Below are 19,841 nucleotides of genomic sequence, written 5' to 3'. Positions count from 1 at the left end.
ATGGCTATTCTCAAGCAGGATAGCACGATCAAATACAGAAGGACAGAAATAAAAGTTAAGTAAAGACTGGAGAAGATGGCCATGCTTCCGTGACCTACATGCACTCAACAACACACTTCCAAAATGCTCCCCTGTCACATAATGAGGATGGAGGGTGACACAGGTCCATGGTCTCGGGATAAAGCACATGCTATGCCACCATCTACCATCTCAATCTTCCTCCAAGCACTGGGCTGCCCTCATATATGCCAGTTGGCAACATACCGAACCATTTTAAAGCAACAAAGTGTTTGTTGTTTTTGTTTTTTATAAACTGCCCTGACACAAAAAGTCTGTGTTCCTAACCCCTCCTCCTTGTAGTTCTACCTTGGGATATTTGTCTATGTGGACTCTGAGAGGGAGGGAAAGGAAGGAGAGGAGGGTATAGATGGGGGCATGAGTGAATGGCACAGTACCTGCAGAGCGCCGGGGTGCTTGTTGTTTTCTCCTGGGCATCCTGCCGGGGCAGCTTGGTGGTTTCCGCAGGACTTCTCCAATCCCTCTGTGCTCATGCAGGACACGAGGCAATAAAAAGATAAAACAAAAAGAGGCCGGCTCAGGAGCTTTGAGGTGCGTGGGAGACAAGAAAGAAAACTTTTGCTTTTCTTTAAGTGTGAAGCTGAGAGGAATGAACTAGAGATGGAGTTATACCCAAGGCAGATATGCTGGGGTTCGCCTCTCCCTATGGCGGGGGGCTTGGCGAGGGCAGCTTGGCACCAAATCCAGATACACGTTTACACGCACTGCTTTCTCATGGCAAGTTCCTCTTTGTCACATATATCTTTATTCAGATTTTTTGTTTTTAAATGCAATCTCTGCTTCCCAAAGATTTGGAATTTAAATTCAGTACAGAAATCAGAATGACAACCACAAGATCAATTTGAGCAGCAGTCCAGATCCATGCTTTCTGTCTGTGTTCTTCATACAATTGTTCACTGGCTGCTCCCCTAGAAGATGGTAAGGGCAGTCACTCCCCCTACAGCCTTTATCCAAGATCAAACAAGAGTCTCAAAAGCTGCAACTTTTCCCCCTCTGCCTTCAGCTTGTGGGTCTGGGCTTTCTGTGGATTGCCAGGGCTTGTTTCATTTCTGCTTCTCCTTTCCCAGCAGCTGGCTGACTCCCGAGTGTCCTCTCCGTCTTAGCATTTAATGGCAGAGCAGAGATGTAGTAACACGAGAAGAGCACAGATACATACACTGGGTGGCTTCCCCACCTTCCAGCATCCCCGGGAATTACTTCCTATTCTTCTTCCTCGCTGATCATTGATACAAATGCGTGCTGTCAGGTAGAATGCATCTTGCAAAAAAAAAAAAAAAAGAATGGTACGTTTATGATCTCGATCTGCAACAAAAAGCAGACACAAATAAGCTTCTTGCAAATGTAGGTTTAAAAGAGTTAGTTAAAAATGGATTTTCAGAGCAGTGGAGTGAAGTGATCACAGGCTGTGCATAAACTCCAGGGAGAGGAGGAGATCCAGCGTCCCTCTCTTCTTTTTTTTCAGTGTAATATAACACACACATTCAGATCCCTGGGCTTCTCAGACACTCTCAACTGATAGACAGACACATCGAGCTGCCTTTCCTGCTTCACTTAGTTACTCCTCCTCCTCCTGCCAACGTCACCCTGACACTTTCATACACATCTCACACAAACCACACCTGTCAATCTATTTAATTGCTTTGTTTTCATTTCTCCCATGTCTGTTTCTCTCTCTCCCTCTCTATCCCCCTTTCAAGATAAACAGCAAGACAATGTTAAGGAAGACTTCAGACATCAGAGCACCAATGTCACAGCACTGATTGCAGACTTTAGTCTTATTTATGCCACTGCTCATTCATTAAATAGCAGCAATCTCTGGCAATGAGCAGTCCACACTTTCACAGATTTGGGGGCAGTTTAACATCACCGGAGCCCTACATTAGTGATATAGGAAGCTGACGCTTTTTCTTCTACTGTACAACGCTATGGAATATGATGGTGCTGTAAAATTTTAGATATTGACTCCTTATTCAGAAACATTATTCCCTTTACCTTAATAGTCAAAGAGCTTTTTATATCAATATTTAACATTCTATACATAAAGTGGCCTCATAGCAGTATTTCATGTATATTATGGTAAAGTGTACCTAGCATTTAATAACCTTTCTATAAGGTAATACATGATAGTCCTTACATCAAGCGACTATATATTGTACGAGGTGACACTATAAGTGACGTCTTATACTCCTTAGCACTTTGCGGCAGAGATGTCATGGAAATATCTACATACATATATAAGGAGGTATTTCAGCAGCATGTACATGGAGTTGTACAAACCATTTTTTTTGCCAAAATTCCTGTAAGTGTGAACACTTACTTAATATCAATTAATGATTAATATTTTTTTGGTATATTCCTATGATAAGGAAGGATGCACTATAAGAATATTAGAAGTGTTCAGGTTACATGTCAGTTCAGGAGTCTCAGGTTACATGTAACATGTATGAAAGACTTAAAGGGAAGTCATTAGCTATTGGTATTTCTGGCTAATTACTCATTGCTGGAAGCAACTGATTTCTGTGGGTACCTGTAAATGGTATGTGTCGACAATAGTCACATCCTATTCTGAGCTGTCTATATTGTTCCTCTCTAAGGTCCTGAAACAGTTAATAGAGTCACACTGAGGATTAAGCAAAGCACGTAGGTCACATGACTACGAAGCATAAGGCTGCATAGTGGAAACCAGTAAGCAAAGGGTTAACACAACAAGGAACAGAACCCTTGCCCTGTGCACCTTGCAGGTTTTAGTTTCTGGGGGCTGTGGGGGGGACCCAGGGCATCCACGCCTGGCCTGTCCCTCTCAGACACGTGCAGCATTCTTCTACCAATGGGCCCCACACAAGAGATCCCTTTGATGTAGAGAGGGTTCCACCTCCAGACATGAAAGGCTTCCCTAGCAGCTGGCTTCTCAGGCTGGATTTCTATCACCTTGGGAGGGAAGTGAACATTTCACATGGGAAGAGGAGGGACTTATCAGGGGGCACAGTGAAAGAATCCCCATGAAACCTTCTCCTCTAAACTTTACTGACCGCTTCATGAAACCCCGCTCGTATTTAACTCCTACATTACCACCTCTAAGGAGCGGGCATTATCCTAGCAGATGAAAGGCAACGTCCCAATAAACAAAGTGCCTGTTCCTCCCACAAACAGAGAGCTTTTCAGGCCCCATTGTTGTCATTGTGTTTGCTACATGCCAGGGGTTAATAGGTGCACTATAGCAGGTAATCTGTGCTCACAAGGATTGCTATGGCCCTGGGGCATTGCATGCTATCCAGCCAGCTCTTCAGTGATTTAAAGGAAATAAACAACCGCCTATTGAGATTAGTAAAGGAAGTGCGATTAAGGCAGCTTACTAAAGCCAGCTGGAAGTTTTCATGTGCATGGTGAGCGGAGGCTGTGCTGTTACATGAGGGAGCTGCAGCCAGTCGGTTTGGTTACAACGTGCTGCGGAGAGATAGTGGGAGGCTCGGAGCCAGAGCTCAACTTTCTTCCTGTTTCATTTTAGTGACGGTGCAGGGGAAGATCAGCTCCGGGGGATTTGGCTGCTTTTCTATCTGCTGCTTTTTTTTTCTCTCTCTCTCCTCTTTCCTTCCTGAAGGTTTGGGAAAGAAAGGGGGTGGGAGGGACGCAGGCACTAGCAAGGCTGTGTCAGTTTTGCATTGAGAGACCCGCCTAATTATTTGTTTCGATTGCATAGTGCTTCCCCTAGCCTGTGCAGCAGCAGCCTGGGTGTCTGAGCCGGCCTGTGTGTGCTGAGGGAAGGGCTGCAGCAGCCGGACGTGGCCTGGCCTGCTTAAGGTACAAGGTCCAGCAATAGACATGAGCTTGCAGTGTGCCAGAGCAGGGCTGAGGTTACTGAGTCACGGCCGGCAGGGCAAGAGAACCTGGCCACTCATCTGCACTGCTCGGGCCATTGTGGACATGTCTTACTCCCACCACTTTGTGGATTTTCAAGGCTCCTCTATCCCCACCTCTATGAAAAAGCTGGTGGTCACTCAGCTGAGCTCAGACTTCAGAAAGGCTGTGACTCTAATGCCCAATGTGCCAGTGCCAGTTCCAGGGGATGGAGAGCTCCTCATCAGGAACCGGTAAGCCTGTATTTCTTCCTGTATTTCCTCCATAGCAGGGCAGAGGATTGCCATCTTACACTGGCACAGTCCCTGTACAGCAGGAGTTAAGCTGACACGCCCCCATCAGCAGATGTATACCCTGGCAGCAGACAACAAGCAGCCACATTCTGCTACAAAACAGCAATTGTTAGCTAGATTTTCCCCCTTTAAGGACATTAATATCTGAGTATATTATGTGATGCAATTCTGCCTTTCATAACCAGCAGGCTGTAACCTTTGCACTCTAGTACTCTAAGTATAGAGATAGCACTGCATCCTACATGTTTACACTATACATAGCACATGTCCATTCAATCATCTTCGTATATATGTATACAGCAGACACACATACAGTACAAAAGTTTAATGCTGTCTGAAGTTCCCATTCGCTGCAGCACATTAAGCATGGTTTTGTTTCTATCTTTCACAGGCCAGCTTTATTCTTTTCCTTCCTCTGATCCCAAAATAAGTTGTACCAGCCGCCATCTGGCGACTGTTAATTTTATTTTACCATCATTCTTTTCAGCACCCTGCCAGGTTCCGCCTTGTACAGACGCATGCCCTGACACTTCTGTATAGCTTTCAGCTGCCAAAGGACAAGGCACTTTTTCTTACCTGGCTTGCAGGAATAGTATATGCAGTGGGAGGGGTGTGCTGCAGGTTGCTAGCACATGAGATATAAGGCAGCTGCACTGATAACCCAGAGAAGGCTGTAAAGTCCCTCCCAGCATCCAGGAGAGTGAGATGTGCTCATCCAGTGAGTGATCCCTCTCAGGGTGTTTGTTCTGTACGTCACTAACCTTTAGGAAGCACTGAATCAACAGGAAGGGAAATCACTCCATGCAGTCCCCAGCTTCATGTCTCACAGCCCTGTTGTCCCTCTTCCCCATCTCTATCATTCTGATCATCGCCTTCCTCACCCCTGGGAGACGCAACCTACAGGCAGCAAGGCAGAAGGAACCAGGGCTCAGGAGACATTACATTTCTATGCTTTATGCCTTTAATATTATCAGTAGAGTTTTTTTTTTTTTTTTCTTTGCATTGTCTATTATTCAGTATTTTTTAGTACCTGGTCTCCTTGCTATTTGATAATCTAGAGAATAATACATATGTACTTATTCCAATTTCAAAAGTTAACTCTTTAATATCAGGAGCCAAAGCAAAGCTTGAGGTTTTACCCTTAACATGTTTCTTTTTCTCTCTACAAAATGCATGCATTAGTAAAAAAAAATTCTACTGTGTAACATATCTTTCCTTACTATTGGTCTTGAACTACATATAGGCATCTGTTTATATGGAGTCAAAAAGATCATCTGACTTCATGCAATATGCATACGTTTCAAGTTTCTTACTTTCTTTTATTATTTTATATATCCACCGCAAATAGAAATACTGTTCTCCATTCCAAATGGTGTAATACTTGTATGGGCCCAAGGAGAACTTGGTTTAAAATCCACATAAAACCACCATATACAAAAACCACCTTATACAAAAAACCACACACACACACACACACACGCACACACACACACACACACACACACACACAATAAATACACCTATAGACCTTCCTTATACAGACCTTAACTCCTCCAGTTCAGTGACAACTTTTCACCTCCACTTTATCCTCGCTTTGTGATAATGCAAAACAGATTCCACAACAAAACAATACCATAGCAAAACTTCTAAACTCATGAAGATATTATATATATATATATATATATATATATATATATATATATATATATATACCTCTGACCCCCACAAAAATGAGGGTGTGGTAAGCTTTGCCACATTTCCTATGTGACACTCTGGTATGTCGCCATTTTTGCAATGTCGTGAGTCGGCAGCAGCCACGCAGCCATGAATGTAAATATCTTAGTGAACCTAAACTAACCTCATCTTTTATTACGATAGCACATCACTGCCCTTTACATCCAAACATGTCCACATTTATTCTTCTTATCGTCTTTTGTGTTTTTTACTTCAGTCATTATAAAAACATTGAAATATTTTTGCTAACCTATAAAGCATCTAACATTAATACAATTTTCTCCAACTCTTTATCATTCCATATTTTCATGAAAAACATATTGAATATTTTGCTATGGCACTAAGCAAAAAAAAAAATGCAATTAATAAATAAGTAGTTCAGATACAGATACAGTACATAATCCTATAACATGCATTCTTTATTACGTCCACTTTTTTTTTTTACCTAAAAAAAATATTTTCTTAATTTTTGAATATTTGAATAGTACATTTTTTTTTTTTTATTGAGTATTGAGTTATTGAGACTCCTATGGATAATCTCTAGCAACATATCTATTCAGCATCATACTATTAAGGGACTGTCCACGGGTATTTTAACCTACTACCGTTAGATGTCTATCTATATATACCTATAGAAATAATCCTGGTTGACAAATAAAGCAGTCTGCTCTTTGGCTGTTCACAATATAATTGCCATCCAAATAATTTCATGATAAAGACTAGAGCTTTAGAATAATACTGAAGTGATTACATGATTCCGCAGTTTAACAACTCTTTCTTGTACTTGATGATTTTCCTTGAAAATGTGCTAGCAATTCTAATTACATATGCACATATGATTAGGAAAGGATTACTGGGACGACCAATTAATTTTTTTTAATAATGTGCCATTATTGGAAATATTTTCTGTAATTTTGAAAATTGTTTACAATTAGGGAGTAAATGTAGGGTAAATTTATTCCAAACACAAATATTAGGCTGAAAACTTCCCAGCTAAAAATAACCGCAGTCTGCTTTATTACAGCTTCCAGGTATGTTTTTCCTATCTATATATGCACAACAAGCATAACCTATAAATGTTACAGAAATGCAAGATGCTTACAAGCTTCCATGTCTTTGCAAATATTCAGCAGGATGATAAGCACTGAGAAGAGGAAATTTAAAGGTGTACTCTATTTTTCATGTAAATCTATATTACTGAGAATGATTTAGATTCCTGTAGTACAATAGTTACTAAACGATGACCAAACTACTAGGAATTTCCCTCCTGAACTTCTTGGGAGTGTCAGCTGGCGCTACCCATGTTTTAGGGCTAGCTGTGTAAATTATTTTCATTCTGCAATGTGTTAGAGGTGGTGCAACCCCTTAAACTAAAGAAGGAGAAGGAGTTGGGAGTTTGTGATAGTTACTTAGTTTAAGACGGTACCTAAAATACCTGAGGGCATCTACAAGTACATGACCTGTTATATCAGCTGATAGCTACCTGAAGTCATTCCTGGCTGATTTCAATGAGCATCATTTTGCCTATGTTATCATTTTACTTTTGACCCATGAAGGAGAGGAATTTCTTGCCCAAAACTTTTCTATGATGCAGACAGCTCTTGATTGTTATTGGCCTCAGTACATGTAGTTGTATGTTATATGTACTAAACAGACGCTGCGCGCTCCAAATGAACGTATATACCTTTTGATTCAGATCCACTTTGTTTATTAGACACAAAGAAAAGAAGAGATTCTGGCAGGGATGTATAATTGTAGCGAGTTGCTGGTGGAATTTGCATTGTGCTTCCCAGATCTGCAAACTGAACCCTAGAAACACCCCCCCCCTTTCCACTATTACCCTCCTGATTTTATCGCTCACATTTGCTTTTTTATTTATTGACAACTATTCATTCGCTTTAATGCATGGTTTCTTTCACTATACACTTTTTCCTGTTTTGGCTGTGTAAATCCCAGAAATTAAATGGATCTTTTTTTTACTGACCACAAAGTGACCTATCAATGTTGAGGAAGGTGCAAACAAAAGGTGGGCATACCAGGCTGTGATTTATTATTATTTCCCAGCAATTAACCCCTTTTACAGTTAGAGGTGCCTGCAGCTTGTTTGCTGACACTTCAAACACTATGCGGGTTAATCTGCTGTGCCCCTACCTCTCCTCCCTCCACCAGCTTCCTCAGCCCCCCCTTCCCTCCCTCTTTTTCAAAGAGGCTGTTTGGAAATGGGAGTGTTCCCTCTGGTCATTCAGTCCCGGGTGTGTCTGCAGTGTGTGTATGGAGTGTGAGGTCAGTTTGGAATACTCACAGCAGTCTGTTCTTGACAAACAAGGGTTAATAGTTATCTTTTATACCTAATGATTTTTTCATATATATATATATATATATATATATATATATATATATATATATATATATAGTTTTAAATGCTTGTTACTGTGTATAAATATGGAAAACAGTTATTTAAAAATGTGTATATAAAATAGATAAATAGATATACACACACACACATTTTTTAATAAATGTTTTTCATGTTATTTATTTAGTGTCATCATATTCCTCAGAGTTGTGTTCGTAGTAGTTCTTAGTAGTTTTGTTTTATGCACTATTCACTTTTTGCAATGTTTTTAAGTTTTTTTATTTTTTATTTTTAAAACTATATAATACATACAGTCCAGCATAATCTAGGTCGTTGCCTTTACATCTTTGCTTTACCACATAGTGAGTCTTCTAACTCAATCACATCTATAGCCCAAAATACATGTAAAGTTATTTACAAAGTTTAAGGGGGGGGGGTCACACTTGCAGTGATAACACAATATTTGAAGCCACTGCCATAAATAGATCATAAAGAGAAAGAATGTATATAGGAAACAAGCTACTACTCCTTTTTCATCCACTTCTTGCTTTAGCTTCAGAAACTGCATCAAAACAGCAAAAAAGGATTTTAGAACAATGTATTTATCTTCACATAATGTAGTCATTATTAATGCAGTTACATCACTCTTAGCATATCATTTGTTTTGGTATTGCATGAATGTACATGATGTAACTAACTTAACCAAAATGTACCGCTTTATTAAAAAAAAAACTCATCAAGAAAAGTTGTGGTAAACGATAACGTTGTGCCAATAGTCCGCACAATAGTCAAAAACAATCAGGCACCATGCAAGGGGTATGCCATACCCTACATTGCAATCTCTGAATGCCTTGCCATATAGCAGTAGGCCAGTTTAAAAAAAATATTCTTTGTATTGAACAACTGCGCAGAGCATTCATAAAAAAGCACAGGAATTTCCCTCAAAACTGAACTGAAGGGGTTTAGAAAAAACGTGACTGCTTTGTTCCAAAAACAGCACCACACATGTCCACAGGTTCTATGTGGTAATACATCTCTGCTCCATTCACTTCAATAGAACTAAGCTGCAATACTACACACAGACTGTATGCTGGTCCTGTTTCTGGACTGAACCGGCTATGTTTTTCTGATCCTGCATAACCCATGACTTTCTTCTCTTACTATGAGATTCCTTTTCAGATTCACACAATATTAAGTATTAATAAACCTTAAATCCATTCAACTGTAGACAGTCCTGAGACTAGACATTCTACAGTATTTTGTAAGAACCTGGACTAAATATCATTTTGGGTACCATACTTTATAAAAATAATAATATTTATTTGTATAGGGCCAACAGATTCTGCAGTGCTTATTATTCCTTTAGTTACTGTAGCCCATTTGCTACAAGTTGAAAGATAAGGCAATTTATGTGGGCTCTAAAATTCTTCTTTTCTTCTTCGATTATAATTTAAAATCTATGTCATTTATATTTGAATACGGTGTTGTCAATCAATTTATTGGCACATTATACAGTACAGTAGTAGTGTATGCCCCCCCTTCCCCCCATTTAAATGTAATCGCTTATTGTTTAAGCTCAATAATACACAGAAAAAGAGAAAATAATATTTTTCAGATCCATTTCTGGATTTGGTTTAAAAAATGCAACCAAAACAATAATTTATGAGGCCGTAGGGTTTGTTGTTTCTTCCAAAACTATAAGTGGACCCTGAACCCCATTCCTCAAACACTCATGATCAATAGTGGTTTTCTAGTCTGCCTGTCCAACATGTCTTTTGCAGCTCCTTTTTTTTTACTGATGCCCTTTTTTAAATAAAATCACTCATGAATATTTAGGCTTTTCGCATTTTGTCGTCTTTTGGCTGTTTGATGGCCGTCTTTTGGAATGGCCGTCATATAGAGGCCAAATAACAGCTGTTACTTCAAAATGACGGCCGTAATTGTACAAATAAGGGCCATTGTTTCTTAATGATGGACGTTATTTGGCCTCAAAATGATGTCAACCCTAAAAGACGGCCATCAAACGGCAAAAGAAAGACATAGTGTAAACATAGTTTTGATCTTAATCCTAACCTAAATGACTTTTTACATGTATATGTTTGTCGTTTTTTTTACTACATTGAGGTAGAAACCAGCAAGGTTATGATCTCGTATCAGCCCAATTGGACTCAGATCTGATAAATTCAGAGGCCAAGTCAAAACCTTGATCTCTTTGTCACGTTCCTGAAACCTTGTCTGAACAACTTGTGCATTATGTGGCATTATCCTGCTAAAACATGGTATTGTCGGCAAGCAGTGGGCCTACCCTGTACAGTGTTTAAGCAGGTGATATGTGTCAAACATTCAGGTTTCCTACCTGAACATTGCCCAGACTACCTAGTTTAGCTCGTCGTCTTCCCCTAGTGCGTTCAGGTGTCCTCACCAAGTAATCTATACAAACACACTCACATTTGCATAATGTAAAGGAAAACGTAATTATTCAGACTAGACCATCTTCTTTCATTTTTCCATAGGCCAGTTCTTATGCTCATGAACCCTTTGTATTAGTTTTAATTGATAGGGGCAGCATGTGTACTGATACTGGTCTGATTTGTAGAAATCTGTGATGGACAGACTGGACACCTTTCCAGTATTGTGAACAGTAACTTTATCAGTAACTTATACAGTACATCTCAGGTGGGATCACACAAAAGGGGCTAGTCTCAACTATCCATTCACATCAGCGTCTCGATGCCCATGATCCTGTCATTTGTTCACTGGTTGTCTCTTCTTGGACCACTTTTGAGCTTTTTTTTTATAATTTTGTACTGAGTACACTGCACAAGATACTCTGCGTTGTCTAGATCAGTGTTTCTCAAACTTTTTCTACTGGAGTCTCACCCAACAGAGCAAAGAGATGCCTGGGTGATAAATGACCAAGAGGATGCCGGGACCTCATCATCTGTGGTAAAAGTCCATGCAAAAATAAAATCTATTTCTCAGACTACCCTTCATTTGTCTACTAAACTCTGTAAAATATTAAAATAAGCACAAAATGAGTGAATAATCTTCCTAAACCAGAGATTGTTACAGCCAGTAAAAAGACTGTGCAGTTTATAGTCGCTTTTATGAAAACTGCCTCCCCAGATGTGTCTCACCAGCAGCTAGGGGGCGCCACAGTTTGAGAAGCACTGGTCTAGATAACTGTCCATTCTTAAATCACTCAGATCCCTACTCTTGCCCATTTTTCCTTTTCCAAAATGAAGAACTGACCGTTGACTTGCCAACTAATATATCCCTCCCTTTGAGAAGTGTCTTTGAAATTAGATAATCCATGTTATTCACTTGGGGTTAATATTATGGCTGATTGATATATTGGCATAGTGTTTTTTATAAAATGCGGATTCCACTAAAAAACTTAACTTTGCCGTTGAAACAGAACCCATACACACATATACACATCACTTTTTACTTATCTGCATTGCATCCCATAGTAGAGGCATGTCTAATGACTGGTAGGCAGTAACTTCCTGCAGTGTTCTGTTACCAGGCTCCTACTTAAATTAAAGGGTAACTATAATCTTTAGTGAGTGGCAGCATACACTCAAAAAACTGGTGCTGCGCTCCAGCTGCTCTCCCGATTCCGGCATGCGCCACATACAGATTCATTCCAGCAGCACAGTTCACTATGATGCAATCAACTGTGCTGCTAGAAGGAATTAATATCTGGCGCATGCCGGTATCGGGAGAGCAGCTAGAGTGCAGCGGCAGGTTTTTTTTATAGCGTATCCTGCCGCCCACCAAAGATTATAGTTACCCTTTAAGGTCTGTGACCAGAACAGTTAGATGCCATTTGCTTGACAAATGGGCCCAGGTCAACAAACGTTGCTTAGGAAGTTGACTGTTATTGTATTACTTGAAATGTTATATCTGTTACATAAGTCAAGTATTATTTTGTTATAAAATTTTACCTTTAAAGGGGCTGTCCAAGTGGCAGGAAATTGTATCGAAGAAAAGACCTATTGCTTAGCACTCCAATGCTGAGGTCTGGTGGTCTCTGTCTTTCTTTACTTGTATGGAGTGATGGCGTCATTGCTCATGTGACCCCCTAAGGCTCATGGAACAATCACATTCTGATACAACACGTCATCTGTTCAAAGAAATTAAAAAAAAAAAACTGGTGCAGACCACTAGAGCATGGCTCTCTAAACTGCGGCCCTCCAACTGTTGCAATACTACATTTCCCATCATGCCTGGACAGCCAAATCTAAAGTCATGTCAATTCTTTGAGCGGAGAGCGATGGAAGCGCCCCGCACAAGCCTTTCTATAGACACACTGGGTGAGATTTATCAAACATGGTGTAAGGTGAAACTGGCTCAGTTGTCCCTAGCAACCAATCAGATTCCACTTTCCATTTTCCAAAGAGTCTGTGAGGAATAAAAGGTGGAATCTGATTGGTTGCTATTGGTAACTGAGTCAGTTTCACTTTACCCCATGTTTGATAAATCTCCCCTACTGTTTGAGACTGAGGCAGATGGAATTCCACAGTGGAGAGTTCCAGAATTTCCCTGCCTTTGCGCCATGTGAACTGGCTCTTATGCTTTTTTTTTTAATATTTCCTGGGGTTAGTTTAATCTGCTGAACTCTCAGACACCCTCTTTAATGACAGATAGTCAGAGATAGGGACAACTAGGTATCATACAATTCAGGCATGTATTTACAGAGTTGTACTTTAATCTACAATGCTCTGAAATAAGGGTTTTGGTAACTTGATTCAGTGTTTTAGAAATTATATTACATCCTGATATTCTATTGAATTCACAGTTGTAGTGATTTATTGATGTTAGACTGGGTTCACACCATATATTAAAATGCTCTCTTTTTAACTGGAAACAATGGTAAGCTTTTTAAGCTGAAGTACCAAATGTTTTTATGGATTTATTGGCATAATTTTGTATTCATTACCTTAACCCCTTTTGCTTTTTTGATAGCTATTAAAGTCTATTGCAGGCTTTGGGGCACCGCGTTGGCTCAGTGGTTAGCGCTGGGGTCCTGGGTTCAAATCCCACTAAGGCCAACATCTGCAAAGAGTTTGTATGTTCTCTCCGTGTTTGCATGGGTTTCCTCCAGGTATTCTGATTTCCTCCCACACCCAAAACATACAGATGGATAAATTTAGAATCATTAAATCAATTAAATAGCTAATATGAACAGGATAGCCAAATGTGTAGTGAACATCAGGATAAGTTTTCTTTTCTGACAGAATAGGATTTGTTTAGACAAAAAGTTGTGCAGTATACAAATAAGGATTGCTGCTCTGAAGGAACTGTGTAGCAAACCATTATAAAACTATAGATCTATCTTGCCTGATGTCAAGGGTAAAGATTGTGTAAATGGTATCAGGAAGCACTCCCATCTTCATTACTCCACTACCATCAATGTCTAAATGTTACAGCATATCTAAATATTTTTGCTGACCAGGAGCATCTCTTCAAGGTCACAGTCTTTCCTGCCTGATAGGATAAAATGGACAAAATGGAACATGACAATCACTTTTGCATACTCCAATGGTTTACACGGTCTCTTGACCTCATCCCTGTCCAGCTCCATTGGAATAAGGTGTAAAGTGTTCATTGCATGAACACTCTACCATATAACTTGCAGCCAATGCAAAAGGTAGTAGTACAAGGGCAACTATCCTTGTATGATATGAAAAATGTAAAGAACCAATGATGGAGCTAAGCTATGTCTACCATATTAAAAAAAAACAGGAATATACAGAAGGGTGAGAGTGTTAGTAAAAAGTGAATTCACACAATCTAGGCCAACCTTTAATATCAGCTTATCCAGAAATTGAAAATATGATGAATAGCCTCCAAGTGTATTAGAATTTATTTAAATGTGTATTTTTTATAATAATTAAATACAAGTTAATGGACAGATAATTCTCAACCACAACTTAGACACACATACATCAGCTAAGAGAAAACCATCACATTAGGGTTTTGTTAATAGTTCATGTATTTAAAATGATAAAGTTTTCATAACACTAACAGTACAAAAAAGTTTATACCGGACAAGGTAGTTTCTGAAAAGGAAGGCGTACGTCAAGTTTTATCTGCACCTATAAAATTACTAAAAGAATAAAAGCCTTGGCCACCAGCACGTTAAGCCAATGGCCTTATGTGTATATGGGTGATAAATCAGCTCCTCAATTTGAACATATTTTACCTGATCCATTTTAAATCATGGGGTGGGAATGGCCAGAAGTGTGAAGAACTGGTTTCTTTCCATTCAGAAATAAACATGCATGCTTAGCTGATTAGAGCATGATGATGATGAGCAAATAACTATCTTAAGTATATGGATGACTTAATTTGGTCTTTCTAGCATCCAAAGGCATCTCCCAGTTGAGCTTGACTGTAATTTTAGGCCCCATAGAGAATGGAGTGGTGACTGCACTTATGCACTGCTGCTCCATTTATTTAGAGGGCATTTGTTGACCTCTCTATCTGGACTGGTGGGGGTACAAGTAGTCGGAATCCCCCCCCCCACACACACACCAATTAACTTGTTATGCAGTATCAAGTGGAATTTTGACCAATGCCTCTATTAAATAACTTTTCTTTGGGAAGCTTTTCTTGGTTTTTAGCTTAATAAATTGATGTATTATTAAAGTGCTATGTAAGTAAATGTTAACACTATGGGGGACATTTTTCAAGTCTGAATTTTTTAGCAGCGGGCTTAAAAATGTTCCCGCATTGTCGAGGCTTGCACACTGCTTCTACATAAATCCTGTGTGCATCGGAGGCCCTCCTTTTCCACCAGAAAAATATTAAATGCAACTCACGCCGAGGCCGTGGCCTGTCTACATGCGGCTGTACCCCCCTTTCGCCCCTCCCCACCCTTCTGGTGCAAGTAGTGCAGAGGGGATTGATGTAAGAAAATTATTTGCACAAACGTGTGTAAAGAATTTTTTAGTTTTTTTGCATTTGGCCCCTCTGCCCAGAAAATAGCAGATACACCAGGTCATAAATGTCACCCTAAGTCTTGTCTAAGGAGGTAACAATCATAATGCATACTATATTCAAAGGTAGACAGTCCATATAAAAATGCTGACTTTTCAATAAGATGCCATGTATCGATATGTATATGCCCCTAAAAGTATGCAGCAATGTATGGGAAACAAATTATGCGAGTCATTTATCTGTGTAAATATATCAAGGGGCAATACAAAGATTTCTTGCATAAGGGTATGGTTATGTTCACACTGAGTAAAATAGGCGTAGTCTCCGCCGCAGAATCCCGCCGTGCTCAGTGTGTCATATCATCTCAATGGGAGAGCACGCTGCTCTCTGCTCAAATAAGTAACATGTCACTTCTTTGAGTGGAGAGCAGTGGCAGCAGAGTAGCGAGCACCCTTTCATTCACTCACAGCGGGACACCAAGCATCCTCTACATCAAGAGGAAAAATGTTTCTACACTGTAAGTGTAGTGAGACTGTGGAACTGCTGATGTGGCCTGGCTTGCCCAACTGACCTACTGAATTAGAAAACAATGGTGATATAAGTCTACAAATTGTGGCCTTAGTAAACAAAGATACTACTGGCTATTGTACCTCTCTTTGCCCTATCTGTACCTAATATGAAGCTTTAAAATTTCCTTTAGGCTATGTTCCCACACTGTATTTTTGGTCAGTATTTTGCACCCAAAACCAGGAGTGGATTAAAACACAGAAAGGCTATGTTCACACACTGTTATAATTTAGTGGATGGCTGCCATTATTTCAAAACAAAGGCCATTATTTTGAAATAATGCCAGTTATTTGCCATTAATTGGCAGCCATCCACTACATTTGTGTGTGAACATAGCCACATAGTGTTTTCAATCCATTCCTGGTTTTGGTTGCAACTGACCAAAATACTGAGCAAAAATACTGTGTGGGAACATATGTTCACACTACGTATATGTCCGGCCGTAGTTCGTACGCAGCCGGACATGTGCGGCTGAAACTACGGCCGTGGGAAAAATAGACATGCGGCCAGATTGCGAACATGCGGGAGAACCGCGAAGATACGCCCCGTAGTACAGTTATGCTTCCTAGCTTGTTTCGAAGCGGTCTGAACAGGTCATTTACTTGGAAATCTTCGCCCAGCCCAGTAAACCACACAGAACCTTTTTAATATAAAAATCAAGTTCGATTTGGCTGAAAAAAGTATTCCATATGGGGCCGCATTGAAATCCAGGGCCGTGAGTTGGAACATTTCCAGACGCAAACAATGGTCTTGTTCATTTTTCACGGCGCCGTATATGATCCGGCCGTAGGCTCATACATAGTGTGCATTATGCGGCCGGATATCGTATACTTTCAAGCGTACGCATCAACCTCAAAACTACGGGCGTATATTCGCGATTCGCACTACGGCCGGAAATATACGTAGTGTGAACATAGCCTTAAGCTTTTTTACTGAATTACTTAGGGTGCTACTCAAGGATTTATAAATGACATCCTAGGACACCATTAATAATATCAAATACAAAAATATTATTTTGGAAGGAGATAATTTTATTTTATTTATTTTATTTTTTTTATTAATTATTATATTCAAGCATTTTACATTATGGCTACATGCTTCTACTACAATATTTTTCTTGAAGTTGGAATTCTATTGTTTAACACTTCTTCTTTCTTTGCCTCCAGATACATTGGTATCAATGCATCGGACATAAACTTTTCATCTGGCCGATATGACACATCTGTAAAGCCTCCCTTTGATATTGGATTTGAAGGAATTGGTGAAGTAGTAGCCCTAGGGCTCAGTGCTAGTAAAGACTTTACAGTCGGGCAACCTGTAGCATATGTTAAAAGTGGTAGTTTTGCTGAATATATAACTGTGCCAGCTGGTATGGCTATTCCTGTGCCTTTAGTAAAACCAGAGCTTTTAACTTTGCTCATCAGCGGCACAACTGCTTACATCAGTCTCAAAGAGTTTGGGCATTTGTCCGAAGGGAAGAAGGTTCTGGTGACTGCTGCTGCTGGTGGAACAGGACAATTTGCCGTACAACTGGCAAAAAATGCCAAATGCTATGTCATTGGGACATGTTCTTCTGACGAGAAGGCCGGATTCCTAAAGTCTATAGGTTGTGATCTCCCAATCAATTACAAATCTGAAAGTGTGGCTTCTGTTATAAAGAAAACAATTCCCGAAGGAGTAGATGTTGTGTATGAGTCTGTTGGAGGGGAAATGTTCAACATGTCAGTTGACTGTTTAGCGACCAAGGGTCATCTTATCATAATTGGTTTTATTTCTGGCTATCAGACATCTAGTGGTATTTTGCCTGTTAAAGCTGGGGCTATGCCTGCAATTTTAATACGGAAATCTGCCAGCATTCATGGCTTTTTCTTGACCCATTATATGTCTGAATACAAGGAAGCATTAATGGCTTTGGTGAAACTCTACCAAAATGGGAAACTGGTGTGTGAGGTGGACCATGGAGAACAATCAGCAGAAGGCAAGTTTACAGGTTTGGAGTCTGTATTCCGAGCTGTAGATTATATGTACACAGGGAAAAACATTGGGAAAATTGTAGTCGAACTACCTCACCTTGTCAACAGCAAGCTGTAAAAACAGAACAATGATATAAATCACAATGAAAATGGTACTTTCTGCCGGGAAATGTCTAAAACATGTTGCCGTTAATGGATGGGAGATTAAAAAACTGTATCTAGGTGTTGGTAAAATGTTTTCATTCAACAAAGAAAAAAAAATCGCGTATTAAATTGTAGGGATCTCATTTGATATTACACCGATTAACCTTACAAGTGCCTATATAAGTAATAAAAATATAGATTTAATTATCATTATATATGATTATTATGTGTGTAAAGAGAGAGAATTATTTTTCTGCTTTGTATTTAAATAAATAATATATAATGTAATATTTCGTATACAAGCCTTGATTGTCTGGAAATGGTTTTTTAATCCCCCCCCCCTCCCCCATTTATTAAGGTTGATTGTCCTAAAATAAAGCCTTTTAAAATAATATTGGTGAAGTTTTTATTATAAAATTGTGAATGGCTCCTATGTTATTCTCTGGATCTTTTTTCATATTTGCTCAAAACACTTAAACCTGATCTGAATGATTAAAGGTTTTGGTTTAAGAACATTATTCGTGTCAGTAAGTCAGTCAGTAAAGAGTTTGCTACTAGCATAAGGTCTTCTGCAAAAAGGTTCCAAAATAAATTTCTGCTCTGTACTGCCCAACAATACTTTATTTCAATTGCGTAACTTAACAAGCTGATAATTTTCTTTCAGACATCAAACAATTGCCCAATTACTAGGAAAGAAACAGACATATACTTTGGTCCAGCTCCAGAAGTTTAACTCTTTGTAGTCTTGCGTATGCTTTCGATTTGGACGCTTTGTTAATATTTTGATAACTTTTTGACCAGTGCTTTATGTACTAGTATTACAAAGCTTGCTAACTATCAGATGAGAAGTCTGAAGCCACCAGTCTGCATTTGATCTAGTCTGCACTTTTTTGCTTACTGCAGTCGGCAATGCTTCGTATACAGGTATAATTTTAGAGTTTTGTTTGCCCTTTGTGGCAATAAATGGTTGCAGCTTTCACTTGTTTCCCTTTGAATCAGAATCACATGTCTAAATTTTGCTTTTCTTCTCCTCAGCCGGCCAAGACCCAGATATTCTTCACATTTAATTGTCCTGCTGGAATGTCGTAATGCCTTTTTAAATTAAGGTAGATCCCCACCAGGATATTTTTTTAAAGGGAAGCCTGGCCAAGTATAACAGCCCTGTCATGTGCAAATATTATAATTATACTCTCAGAGTTTCTTTTTTTTCTCTTCATCTTAATGACATTTAATGAATGTATTCTTGATACGTCTTTTTTCCCCCCTCTTCAATACCGAGGAGCAAAACTGTTCTGCCATTGAGTGCTGATGGTATCTATTTTACAAGATTTACTCATTTTCAAGATTCCTAATGTAGTAGCTAGCATGCATGCACAACAATACAATTTATATGGTAAATGGAACCAAATAATGACTTTACTGAATGTTATGGCTCAGCTGAAGGAAAATGTCACAGTAAATAGCTGCCAAATTATGGATCATGCCAAAGTGTCACAACTGCACTAAAGACAAATGGCAAGGAAGGTTATTGCCATTGTGACACCTCTGAATTATGAAACAGAGGACTATCCTCTTGTTAAGCATTTTATGCTCTCATTACAGTAAAGGGTTATTTAGAGGATAGTTGAAATAGCCACTTTAAAAATGCAGGCATTTAGTAGCGTATTGGTGTATGTCTATGAATGCAATGTAAATGCAGACACAAAGTAAACAGTTTGCATAGATACCGGTATGGAAAGTGCAATGCAGAAATGATTATTATTAAGGCAAATGTAAGGAAGGTAAGACATAACATGTATGAGAATGTGCTGTAAGAGCAGCTTTATTTCTAAACTACATTACAAAATTATACTGTAATTTGATTACTATGGAAACAATGACCTCACTCTTAGCAGA

At 39.3% G+C, this 19,841-nt stretch overlaps 2 protein-coding genes across 5 annotated transcripts in view; one reads left to right on the top strand and one right to left on the bottom strand.

The window, feature by feature from the left end:
* Positions 1–4,831, bottom strand: part of TSHZ1 (teashirt zinc finger homeobox 1) — an 82,866-nt gene extending 78,035 nt beyond the window's left edge. Inside the window, exons 1-2 of one of the 4 annotated variants that reach the window (XM_069957862.1) lie at positions 4,803–4,831; positions 456–1,380 (exon numbers count right to left, since the gene is read on the bottom strand). In XM_069957862.1, coding sequence (XP_069813963.1) covers positions 456–495 — 40 coding nt within the window. In that variant the 5' untranslated portion in view covers positions 496–1,380; positions 4,803–4,831. Of the gene's footprint in view, positions 1–455; positions 1,381–2,812; positions 2,931–3,431; positions 3,668–4,802 lie in introns of those variants that run through there. The other 3 variants (XM_069957861.1, XM_069957864.1, XM_069957863.1) reach the window with 3 other exon arrangements.
* On the top strand, positions 3,578–18,337 carry PTGR3 (prostaglandin reductase 3). The gene is made up of 2 exons (XM_069957865.1): positions 3,578–4,166; positions 16,995–18,337. Exons 1-2 carry the CDS (start codon positions 3,898–3,900, stop codon positions 17,917–17,919), a joined length of 1,194 nt encoding a protein of 397 aa, XP_069813966.1. The 5' UTR covers positions 3,578–3,897; the 3' UTR covers positions 17,920–18,337.
* Positions 18,338–19,841: the final 1,504 nt, after the last annotated feature.

Source organism: Dendropsophus ebraccatus, chromosome 2, assembly GCF_027789765.1.
Source record: "Dendropsophus ebraccatus isolate aDenEbr1 chromosome 2, aDenEbr1.pat, whole genome shotgun sequence".
In the NCBI taxonomy this organism is placed as follows: Eukaryota; Metazoa; Chordata; class Amphibia; order Anura; family Hylidae; genus Dendropsophus; species Dendropsophus ebraccatus.
This window is presented reverse-complemented; position numbering and strand designations above follow the sequence as displayed.